Below are 12,375 nucleotides of genomic sequence, written 5' to 3'. Positions count from 1 at the left end.
GACTGGGCTATGCATTTTCTTTGTAAGGGGCTCTCAACCACGAGACCTCTGAAACTGTGCCAGAGAATCAAGAGATCTATTTTTAAATGTTATGCTCATTTTCTATGCTTTCAAGGGGGCTCTCAAGTCACATTTCCAAGCTTCACCATGCAACCACACAGGATTGTTTCTTTCCAAATGACGGAATTGGTGGGGGTTGTGGCAGTGAGGGCTGAGTGACTCAGTCAGTCCTGTGCTTCTTGGACCCAGGGCTTTCCTAAAAACTGCCATAAATTAACATTGCAGGCACTGGCAACACTAGTGATGTAAAAGGAGTCAACAAACCTTGTTGTGTTATTAAAGGCACCATTTTGAACACGAAAGGCTCAAATGTTGAGAAGGAAATGTTTCAGCTCATCTGGGAGGAGAAGTCCAGTTATTTTTTCCTGCTGCTTGTGTCCAAAGCACCTCCTGATACACAGGCGGCACAACTGCATCAAGGACAGTGGCCCTGGAGAAAGAGCCAGAGAAGAGATTACACACATGGCTTTATCCTTCCAAAATTATAAAGATGAAACAGCAGCTGTGCATCACCATGCCCCCCACCTCCTGCACCAGCCAAACCTGCATCCACCAAAGTATATCAGTCCACCTGTAATCCAGTCCATGCCTAGTCACTCTCTGCCATTACATAGCTGGAATTACCATCAGCAGTGTCAGATTTTCCCTTGTAGTGGGTGAGATAGCAGTCCTCCGAGAGCTGAAGTGTTAGTGCTGCTAGAGGAGTGCAGTGCACTGGGAAAGTGGCTGCAGGAAAAATGCAGTGAGGTGGTAGCTTTGATCAGCTTTTGAGACTTCCCTCGTGCAGGACAACACATTTACAGCAGCTCTGCAAGGCTGAAAACTGCTGTACTATTGGAAGGGCTGTGCAAAGGGCTACACCTTCCTGCTAGGAGTCAGCAGATGAGTTAGTTACCCTGTGCTTGGGTACAAAACAAAGTAAGCTGATTAGAGGCAAGTTAAACTGCCTACTACAGTGCCACACTTGCACTTGTGTTTGGCCATTCTGATCCCACAGATAAAGGCTCTCATTTTAAAAAAGCTTCCATTAAAAGAAAAAAACAACCAAACCCCCAAAATAAAGACTTATCAAAATGCAAACAGTAACACTACACTGAAAAATATTTAGCAAGCAAAAGCATACATTTCAAAAACACTGTACATTTTTGCACCATTAAACTAATTCTCTCAGCCACTTGTAGGACTCTCCCTGCAATGTGGCAGCACAGCAGCATGAAGCCCTGGGAAAGGAGCTCACCACATGTACTACACTTGCTCTGGGCTAGTCCTTGGAGGGTGACTAGGTGGGCACACTCACCAACACATCTCTGGTGGCAAAACACACTCCCCACAGCCTGTCTGACCATGGGCTGGAGTGCTGCTCCCCCAGCACGTAGGGTGTGGGGGGAAAGAGCCATGTGTGGGAGCAGGGTAGGGGAGCAGCAGCTCAGTCAGGCTAGTGCTGAGGGGCCATGGGGCTGACAGGGTGACTCTGATCCCCATAGCACCTTTCCAAACCCCTGTGTGAAACAGGAGGGGTAGAGTTTGCACCACTCTCCTGCATTGCAATCATTCAGTCAGCCAAAGTCAGATATCAACTGTCTATCAGGCATGACCATACTCAGAGAAGGGCATGGTGGAGAACATCAGAAACACAGTATTCCACAGCAAAATTCCCTTCAGGCCTGCAGGCATTTATTGTTTCTGATTTTCATTGCTGAATTTCACTTCAAAAGTTCCTTACTGCCCGAGCTGTCAGCTCAGCTGGAGCAGCATCGTTTGGGCCAGCTCCACAGGGTGGGCCTGAAATGTATTTCTGACTCAAATGAACAGGACACACACAGTGTCATGGGAGTCAGGAGTCTAACACAGCAGAGATTGGAGCTCAAAAACATCACTGCTCTGTGCACCACAGATTAGACTGGGAAACATGCATAACATGCACAGCAAAGTTGTTTCCATGCTATTATTTTCATGTTACTATTTCAAGCAGGGCCTGATTCATCACTTTGTTATTCCAGTTTTACCTTGTTGTATATCTTTCCATGGCAACAATCACATCAACATCTAACTGGCATAATAAATTCATGGACTACACCATCACCAGCTTGTTTGAAACAATAAAAATCCAGCTTATTTAGTAATGTATATAGCTTGCTGACTGAATGAGAAAATCTAAAGAACACAAGTACAAAATGAGTAGACACTAAAGACCTTATTCTAATTTTCCTCAAGAATGGTAACATTTCTCTCCATAACTCATTAAAGTGTTCATAATCAATAAAATAAAATGACCTCAAACTATTTAATTTACAGGTACTAAATAGACACTTCCTAAAGTTTAATCTTATGGTTTGATACTACTGGATTATTCAGCACATAATCTTGGCCTTTATAAAATAGCCTAGCATATAAATGTATGTCTGTTCACTATATAATTCCTGTGCAACTTTCCTTAATGCCCACCAAAAAAATAAATTTTATAGCTTTTCATTTTACAGATACTTTTTCATCTATATAAGAACTTGGCCCAAGAATAAAATAAAGGACAAAGAAATAAAAAATAAGTTCTTCAAGATACCTTTTTTTAGCATTGCATGTATTCAATTTTTTCTGGTTGCAAATTTGCATTTGTGCTGAGTCCAGTATCTGGCACAAACCTGACCATCAGCATAATGTAAGATTCCAGTCCTCATGCTCACTAAGTAGCCACAACTCCCATCAGAGGTGATTTTCTGCCTCTGTTTGTCAGCATACTCCAGACTACACTCCTGGGCCCACACTCATCTCAGATACCAGGGAACTGAGAGGTTCTCACTAACTTCAATAGTTTAGATAATGAGAAAAAGCCACTATTAATTTCCAGGGAGTGTTTTCCTGTTTTTTCACCCTAAACTCTATTTTGCATTATTTTGCAAGCTCCATATAGTTGCACCCCAATGCAGTAGATTCACAATCTGGTGATTTTTTTTTACCATTATCACTGTTAATGTGCCACTATATTCTGACACTGGAAGACATAGTGTCCCTATGTCAACGAATGAAGGCAAGCTTAGTTATTCTCAGTTTTCTAGTGCTAGTGGCCTGGAATAGCATAGCCTTTTTGCAACAGCCTGTGCAGGTTTCCCTAAAACAAGCACTAAGGGGCACCTTCTCTCTGCAGGAACATTTGGCCTACAGGACTGCCAGGTGAGACCAGCTCCATTGGCCTCTTGTTTTCAGCATTCTTCACCCAAATGTCTGCTCCAAAGTCAATCAGCAGCGTCACCAGCTCCACACTGCAATTCCTGGCAGCTATGTGCAGAGGAGAGTCCAGGCCCTTGCCGCAGTTCACATTTGCTCCTGAACACCAAAGAGATGACAAAGAATAATGACAAAGAATAATGACTACACAGTAGCCTATTTCCATTCACTGACTAGCTGCTTTTTCTCCAAATAACATATAAATGCTGTAGCATCCACCCAGAGGTGGACTTCTTCATGCTCGGGCTTGGTACTACAATTTGCACATGCACAACTCACACTGGTTGAGGAGAAGTGAGGCTGTGACTAAGAAAATTATCCCAGAGGAACAGTGCATGAGGAAGTCCTTCATCCACAGCCTAGCCCACGGATATCTTGAAGCAGGACAAAGATGTAGTTCCACCTATGGCCCACCTCTGCTTCCCATCCCTTAAAATACATGCAGGGTTTCAACATGTTCTGTACTGGAGGCTTAAGCTGGTGGGATTTCTAAATGCCAAAGTATCTGTTGGGGAAGAAATGTGAGGATGGAAATGTTCTAGAAGCCCTTGGTAGAAGAGGACATAAGCACCCCTGATCAGAGTTCCCCCATTTGTTACCTTGGACTAATGGCTCCTAAAACATCCTGAGAAGGGTGAGCTGCACAACTAATTCTAAACTATTTATAATGGTTTTATAGCACACATTCCCATATATAGGAGGCAGCAAAAAAACCAAAAACCTAGCAGAAAAAGGAAAATGTTAGTCAAATATTTAATATTTAAATTAATTTCTATTTGACTTCTTCCAAAAGAGCTCCCTATGCTAAATAATTAACTACCTAAAAGATGATCTGCATGATTTTTGCTTGTTTTTTCTAAAGCAGCTTTGTTGGTCTGTTGTTTTTGTACTAGTTATGTGGCTATTTTGGGTTATATGGCCCCTTTGGTTAGAAGAGTTGTGCTACTGTAGACAACAAGAAATGGTCTTGTGTAATTATTCAAGTGCTTAGACTTATAGCTAGGTTTGTGTGATGCAAAGTATATAGTGCTGAATGTTTTTCTGTGCTGGAAATGTCTCAAACTTTTTATGAACTCGGTGAGAATTAAAACACCTTTGCAAAAACATGATGTAAAAATGAGTCAATTGTCTTGGGTAAAGTGGGAGTAAAAGAAAGAAAAATCAAATTTCTTCCTATCCACTGCAAATAAGTGCAGCATCATATGCACACACCCTGGAAAGGATGGTGTTTGTTCCAGTCAACATCAGCCATGTGAAATTCAAGATCACCCACAATTTTGTTGGGAGCTGTAAAGCTGAGTTCCTGGGTCAAGAAGACCCTGGTCACCCTGCTATCACATTGACCCCAGGGCTGTCATTAAGAGTGAAACATCTCCAGGTCCCAAAGCAGGAGCTCCTTGAAATCTTTGATGCAAAGATAATCCAAAGACAGATGTTGAAGTAAATGAAAGTACAACATTCTTTGTTTTTCTTTTTACCTGACTCGAGCAGCTTCTTGGCACAGTTCACTTTCTGGTTCTCACAAGCTACATAGAGTGGAGTACCCAGATGCTTGATGTTGTGATCTATATTTACCCCATGGGACGTGAGGAGTTCAACACATTGCACATGACCTTAAAAGGGATAAAGGAAGAGTCAACTCACAGAGATCAGGCCTTTTTTTTCCCAGCAAATTCTCTATGGCAGTGGTGTAATTGGCAAAGATTCAATGTTTTGTCAAGAGATGGTAGTGCAATACTTTCATCTACTCCAGTGGATCCAGCTTGGAAAACAGGAGCTGCAAAGCCACATTCAGCAAAACAGGCTAAAGCCCTCATATTTAATCTGATTCATTTCAGAATCTGTGGAAGATGAGACGAACCACTTCATGTTTCTTTCCAATGCTTTTGAAGACAGCCAGAGGTTTCCCTCAGATATCCACACTGCAGGCAGCTGACTTGGACAATGCATCCCCTTCCAGGTGTCACTATGTGACCTCAGAGGATCTGACAGGTAAGCTGATCTGCCCTTGATGATCAATAGGGATGGAAGTCCTGCACCCCTCATGATGACACCAATTAGCAAGGTATTTTAGATAGCCCAAACAAAAAAACATCTTCTTTATCTCTCTCTTCCACTTCAACACGCTGCTAGCAACATGGAAAGGAGGGCTGAAGCCTGTGGGGTTACCTCTTTTAGCAGCTTCATGGATGGGGGATGCCAAGTCACAGAGTGGGTGTAGGCTGGCTCCATGCTCCAACAATAAATTCAAGCAAGCCACACTTCCACTGACACAAGCACTGAACAATGGAGTGTGCCAGTCAACAGTCACCCCATTCACCTGGGGGAAAATAACACAATTAGGAAATATTTTTTTATCTTCTCAGTATTTCAGAATTGATGACAATTATCCAGTGTCTCAGCAGAAAATAGGGTTCTTGATACTTTTTACTTAATCCATGAGAAAACTCCCTGGTGTTTCTGAAGTATATTTTATTGACATGATCATGAAAATACTTTTTTCAAGTTGCCCTCAAGTCTCTCCTCTTGCAAAAAAAAAACCCACAACTTTAATCAGTGCCACTCCAGGATCTTTCAGGAGTTAACAAGTTACCAAGCAAAATGTGTGCCCATTTCTCAAGGACAAATGAAGTTCGATGAGGTGCAGTGCCAGATCCTGCACTTGGCACACAACAACCCCATGCAGCACTACAGGCTGTGGGAGGAGTGGCTCGAGTATTGTCAAAAGGGACTTGGGAGTGCTGGTTGACAGACAGCTCGATCTGACCCAACAGTGTGCACAGGTGGCCAAGAAGGCCAATGGTATCTTGGCCTGTATCATAAGTAGTGTGGCCAGCAGGACTAGGGAACTTTAAAAAGTACATTGAGGCACTGGAGTGTGTCCAGCCAAGGGCAACAAGGCTTGCAAAAGATCTAGAAAACATGTCATATGAGGAACCACTGAGGGAATTGGGTTTGTTTAGCCTTGAGAAGAGGTGGCTCAGGAGTGGCCTCATTGCTCTCTACAACTACCTGAATGGAAGTTGTAGAGAGGTGGGGGAATGATCTCTTCTGCCCTGCCTGCAGGGCGAGGACTAGAGGAAACAGTCATAAACTGAGACCAGGGAGAATCAGATTAGATGTTAGGAATTTTTTTTTCCCTCTTAGGGCGTTCAGGCACTGGAATAGATTGCCCAGGGAGGTGGTGGAGTCACCATCCCTGGAAGTGTTTAAGAGGTGTCTGGATCTGGTGCTGGAGGATATGGTTTAAGGTTTAGGGGGTTACAGGAGAGTGGTAGGTTAATGGTTGGACTCAATGATCTTAGAGGTCTCCTCCAGCCTTCATGATTCCATTTTCTTCCCATTTTATCATCAGTTGATCCCAACAGTCCTATGTCTCTATTTAAGACTCTGCATATTGTTACCACTGAAATTAATGTGCTCAGAAAATAAAATACACCCTTAACTATCGCAGGATTATAAACCCTTTGCAAGGTGAAATTCCCCTTGTTCTTGTAAATAATGAGAACATCATATCTTCATCTAAAGAACATTAATAACTGTTATTTATATCTCTGCTTTTTGGATTACTTTATTAAGAAGTACATTTTATAACATAATTACCTTAAGCAAAGCTAAGCTCAGTGTGTAAATCACAGTGATATGCTGCCATGAAAGAGTACATCACATAGCATTAAAGTGTGGTAATACAACATCCTAGCACTAGAGACAATGGCTTGTCCATCATGTACTCACCTGAGCACCATGTTTTAACAGGAGGCTGGCACAGGCAGCATGCCCCCCCAGGCAGGCTTCATGGAGGGGAGACACCTGGTCTGCTGTAACAAGATTAACATCACTCCCCTGATAAGATAATGGAAAATATCATTAAAACCAATTACCAAAACCCTCATACAAATAATAACAGCAAAAAAAAAAACCCTTTCTGGTTTAAAGGCTTTATGTAACCAGACCTTCCTCACCTACTTGGAGCTACTCATCTCAAAAGGTAAGTAGATTACTCTACTTACCTTAGGGGTTTCACCACAACCTTAGGGCCTGTGGTGCTTTGGCTGGACTGGATACTGGTACAATGTACCAGAAGTCATGCCTTCTATACACTGCTGATCAGCACAGAAAGCTGTAGTGGACTGTCCAATGGGACAGTAGAGACATCCAAGTAGGAACTCAACATGATTCTATTTCTACTACAACATGAATAGCAAAATCTGAAATTTTAAATTAAAAATAAAATCGCTACTAGAGTTCTTTGCAGGGTCATGACTGCCACATTTTTATATCCCTGCTCAAGCCTTCTGACCTCCTTCCTGCCCACTGAGTTTGCGGTTGTTTGACTGGGTTAAATCCTGAAAAGCTCTTTCAGCTTTTTCTGCTCTTTGCAGCAAGGCACTCTCTGAAGGAAAGTCAGCCCCTGCATTATAAAACATTGGTTTGATTCCACAAGATCTCTTGTTTCTATCAATCTTGGTGCTCCAGAAGGTTAAGCTGGAAAAGCCTCCAATATTCCTTCCCTTTCCATCAACTCCACAGGCTAAATCCAAGAATTTCAAAGAAATGAAGCAGCGAGGTTCAGAAATTGCTTCTGCCTAGCCCTGCCCTTCTGTAGCAGGAGCAGAGTCCTGGGATACCCTCAGGCACTTCAGAAACAAATGTGTGGGTGACTGAAATGAAGCCTCAACCACTGAACAAACCCAGCACAGACCACATTAAACCAGTGGAAGGGTACCTGTTCGATGAGTTTCTTCAGAGTAAGCAGACGCCCATGGATAGAGGCATCATGTAAAGGAGACCAGTCTGAAACAAAGTCTGTATAAAAAGAAAGGTTATTGCAGAGACCTTGGGCTAGATGATCTTTAAAGGTACCTTCCAACCCAAACTATATTATGAGTCTATGAATTAGCTTTTAAAGAAATTCTTATTCTTGGTTATTAGCATCCTCTGAGCACTGCCTGCCTCCTTCTGTGTTCCGTGGGCCACAGCCCACATCAGACATGTAGTTTCAGTAAGTTCACAAACATCCTTTGGCTTTAGCAAATGGACAGCCAATTCCAGAAGCTGTGGATCTGGTCTCATTAGGATAGCCAAATTATGCTGCAATTACTAAAGCACAGTACTGTTAATTGACTAAAATAGATTTGCTCTAAATCATATGTGTCAAATTGATACTTATCTGACCATGCTGTTAGTCTTGCTGATCCTGTCTGTGTTACTGGTTGTGTTTCCAGGGTCTGTAAAAAGCTTTTTCTCATTTAGACACTAATGCCATTGCCCAATGTGCATGAATCGCAAGGGAAATATATTTATAGAAATTCTAAAAATCTAGACTGAAGAACAAGTTTTCTGAGCTGCAACTTGATCTTTTTTTGACCACACAAATAGGCAGGGGTTTGTGAAATCTACCAGCTTGTTATATCATCATGTCAGCATTCTGGTTACAAAGAGGGACTTAACCACGTGCAGATTTTATCAAGTCAGTCCTTTCTTGAGAAAAGACAGGTTTCTACTGAAACTCTAAAAAAAGTCAGACCAGTCATCTGTGGACTGGCTATTAGCTTGCAATTCTGCCAAGTTTTAACAATGAATTAAAAGACTGACTATATAAGCAACAAAAATAGATGTCAGTGGAAAATCAAGAGAGGTATGTGCCAACACACCATAATCCAGCTGGGAATTCTGTACTGTGAGAAACATGGAGTTCCATGGTAGCTTCACACCAACCCCAGGTACCTTGGGAAGAGGGGTTTGAAAGGCCTGACCGATGACTAACTGTCATGGCATGTTTCCAGATCTGCTGTCATGAACTGCATGGCCCCAGGCTGATGTCTCTTCTGCCCCAACTCCATCTGCAGCAAACACCTCCACCCTGAAGCAACACCAGGGAGGCAACCTCCCTGGAAGGGAGGGCAAAATTCCCCAGTGCTGCACCCAGGGCATCACCTTCCAGCAAGGGACAAAATTTCTATTTTCTGCCTGCTTCTGGCTGGATCTCATTTCACACCTGGAAGAGGAGGGAGGCTGCACTGGATGTTGTGGTCTCACTGCCCTCTTCCACACAGCACAAGAGGCACACTGTCAGTAATATAAACTATCAGTATCTATATTTGATTAAGGCCTAAGAAAATACCAGTTCCAGCTGGCCATGTTCTTTCAAAATCCTGAAGTAGTGACTTTTAGGAAAGTGCTCAAAACACTTTGCCCACCAGAGCTGCCCCTGAAGCAGCAAGGTTGGTGTATGTGGGTGACAGAGCTGTGTTCACTGTATGTACCACCACTGGAACAAGGATTTCTGATTGACAAGGATATGTACAATTGCTCTTTCACAGAGAAACAAGACTGTCCTAATTTGAAATTTACCCACACCTTAGTCCACAGGCAAACTGAATCAGACCCCGATGGTTCAGCATCTAGACATCCAAATCCCACTGTCTTTCAGTGGTATTGGGTCACCTAGCTCTCCTTTCACCACAGAAAATCCCAGCTGGCCCAGAGGTTACATTAAACCTCTGGTCATATTTGATTGCATTGCCATCACTTGGGCACATGACACTGGCAGGATGGTGTATACAGGGGGAGTCTTATATCCATAACCACACAAACATGCAAATCCCAACTGCTCCCTGTGGACAACACGACTTTCACAGGAACTTTCTAGAGCACTGGCTTTTGTGGCGATGGCTGAAACAACTTTTTCCAGCCTCTAACCATGTGGAGGGAGTTGCACCTTCTGTGCTTGTCCCCAGGATGGTTTCCATCCATGGTTGTCACTCGTGGTTCAACTTGAAATGCACTTTGTAGTCCTTTTGGTGAAGGTATGCTCTTGCATACATTGTTGCAGATAAGAATGCCTAAGGCATTATATAGCACAGTATTACAAATGGTATTTTCCATATACAAAGGGTGTCCCCTAAAGTTTATAATATATGTACTGTGAGCCAAATACATTCCTCCTGGAAGTCACCAGCAGAGCTTATTGACTCTGCGAGGGAGCAGGGGGACACAAGAGGAATGGACCAAACTCTGATTTTCAAAGGACCAAATGATATGTGAGCAGCAGTGCAGCATGTGGGCTCCTCTCCCTCCATCCTCCATTTTGCTGGAGCTCATCTCCAGCATGGACCTGGTTCGATTCATACTGTTAATAACTTTGTTGTCCCGTCCCTCTCACCCCAGCCTCAGGATGTTCATATGTGACACATACGAAGGGCAGACTACACAATTGATCAACTTTACATTGTGGTTTTATGGTATTAATTTTAAATTTGCCATGAATGGAAGCATCTTCAAGAGCCCAGGAGAGGAGTGAGAAGAGTGTAAAGTCACGTTTTTTTATTTTATCTCATTCCCTCTGCACTCACCATTAGATAAAAGAGTAACTTCATAGAAAACAGAGCTACATGGAACAGAGCCAGCTAAACTATTTTGTGAAGTTAAATTACTTGTGTTTTTTCCGACCATGTCGTATTTGTAGTGGCTCTGGGCCAGACACAAAATAATTATTAGAGTGAAGCTATTTGTCCAAATAACTGTTTGCTGTTATATGACCACAACAGCATTGGTCACAACTGACCACAGTGCCATTGCAGAACCCACTAGAGTTGGTGGCTCAGCCTGGACAACAGCACTTAGGTCTGCTGATCTGAAAGAAAAGGGGAAGGGATAAATGAAAAAGGAAAAAGAAGAAGAAAGGGGAAAAACAAAAGGAAAGAAATAAAGAGAAAATAATCAGAAGAAAGTAGAAAAGAAAGGAGGAAAGTAAGGAGGAAGGAAATTAAAAGAAAGAAAAAGAAAAGAGGAACTGAGCTAGTGCTGAGCTTCCAGCTGGCACTAATTTAAGTCAAACATGCCACATTGCAACTTATTTTTCAGTGTGCTGTGGTTCAAGTGCTGCATTTATGTCTGCTTGTACAAACTGCAGTTTAGAATCAAACACTCTTTTCTATGATACACCAGGAAACCAAAATTTCAGTATCAAATAGAAATGGCTTTTTTTAATCCTTTCTGAAGTGCAAAGGCACGGGGGAATTTTGTGGGACTGCAGACTGTAGACCTGTCCTGGAAGTAGGACACAGGGAGCAGCACAGCACTGTAGCCTGACCCTGTCCTGCGCTGCCTCCGGCAGAGTTAAAGGCTTGTGGTGAGGTAGAAATGTTACTTACCCCTCATCAGTGGGTTTGATAGAGACATTGCAGATGCCTGGCCTCCAACTCCTTGCAATTTGCTGGCATTTTGATTTGTTCTCTCATCATCCATCTCAGCTCTGTCTCTCCAATTTCTGTTTTCTTACTTTGCAGTTGGTCTCCAGAGTTCAAATTCCATCGTCCTCGTCAAGCCCTCAGTGGTCAGAGTGATCTATGAAGCAGACTCTGCACGCATGAGTCAAACAGACTTTGCAGCAGACTGGAACACGAAGCCGGCAGCACTTTGTGCAGAAACTCGAGTACCTGGGCTGGGATTTAATGAAACAGCTCCCTGGCTGCCCTGGTGTGCAGCCAGCGATCCGGCGAAGCAAGAGATGTGCCTGATGTCACATCCTCTCCAATGCGACGCCCAATCGGGGCGCCTGCCGTCTGTTTTTATCAGGAAGGAAATTCTTAGTTTGCCAAAAAAACAAGACAGAAAGAGCCAGTTCAACTAGTTGAGCAAACTCTGCCTGCAGGGGATTTGCAAAGAAAACCCACAGAGACACAAGCGTGCACAGATCTGCACTGCTCCCCAGCAAGTTGTTCGCAGGCAACTTTGCTGTGCACCTCCCTGGACGCTGTATGCTGTGCAAAGCCACCCTCTTATCTGCCAAGCCCTGCTGGGATGAAAGACAGGCAGACCTGAATGCCTGCTGCACAGCAGTGATAGCTGTGTACCCTGTGGATATTGAAACCACATGTCTAGAGAGCTGTGCTTCCCACTGAGGACCCTGTGCTCTCTGTGTAAAGTGGAAACCACAGCCCTGTGTGCTCTCATGTCCTTTCACCCTGTTCAATTGATTTCACTGAGTCACAGTTGCACCAGGAGTTTTGTATCTAAGTGGTGCCTTTTTATTTTTAAGCAATTTCTCAGTCTAAACAAACCATCACAAACCTAGCAGAAAAAGAAATG

At 43.2% G+C, this 12,375-nt stretch overlaps 1 protein-coding gene across 1 annotated transcript; it reads right to left on the bottom strand.

Moving 5' to 3' along the window:
- Positions 1–316: 316 nt before the first annotated feature.
- ASB9 (ankyrin repeat and SOCS box containing 9) lies at positions 317–11,784 on the bottom strand. The gene is made up of 8 exons (XM_009070841.1): positions 11,724–11,784; positions 11,439–11,578; positions 8,009–8,088; positions 7,018–7,125; positions 5,452–5,602; positions 4,761–4,895; positions 3,190–3,381; positions 317–490 (listed from the first exon to the last, which is right to left on the bottom strand). Exons 2-8 carry the CDS (start codon positions 11,530–11,532, stop codon positions 366–368), a joined length of 885 nt encoding a protein of 294 aa, XP_009069089.1. The 5' UTR covers positions 11,533–11,578; positions 11,724–11,784; the 3' UTR covers positions 317–365.
- Between the last annotated feature and the right edge of the window lie 591 nt (positions 11,785–12,375).

The sequence above is a fragment of the Acanthisitta chloris genome, unplaced genomic scaffold, assembly GCF_000695815.1.
Source record: "Acanthisitta chloris isolate BGI_N310 unplaced genomic scaffold, ASM69581v1 scaffold2780, whole genome shotgun sequence".
Taxonomy (NCBI): domain Eukaryota; kingdom Metazoa; phylum Chordata; class Aves; order Passeriformes; family Acanthisittidae; genus Acanthisitta; species Acanthisitta chloris.
Note: the sequence above shows the minus strand (reverse complement) of the source record. Positions and strands in the feature narration are given on the sequence as shown.

Coding starts and splice junctions, on each gene's coding strand:
- ASB9 (XM_009070841.1), bottom strand. CDS start 11,532: ATGGATGATGAGAGAACAAATCAAAATGCCAGCAAATTGCAAGGAGTT. Junction 8,089..11,438: donor ATCAAACCCACTGATGAGGG/GTAAGTAACATT, acceptor CTTTTTATACAG/ACTTTGTTTCAGACTGGTCT. Junction 4,896..5,451: donor CCATGAAGCTGCTAAAAGAG/GTAACCCCACAG, acceptor ATCCCTTTTAAG/GTCATGTGCAATGTGTTGAA.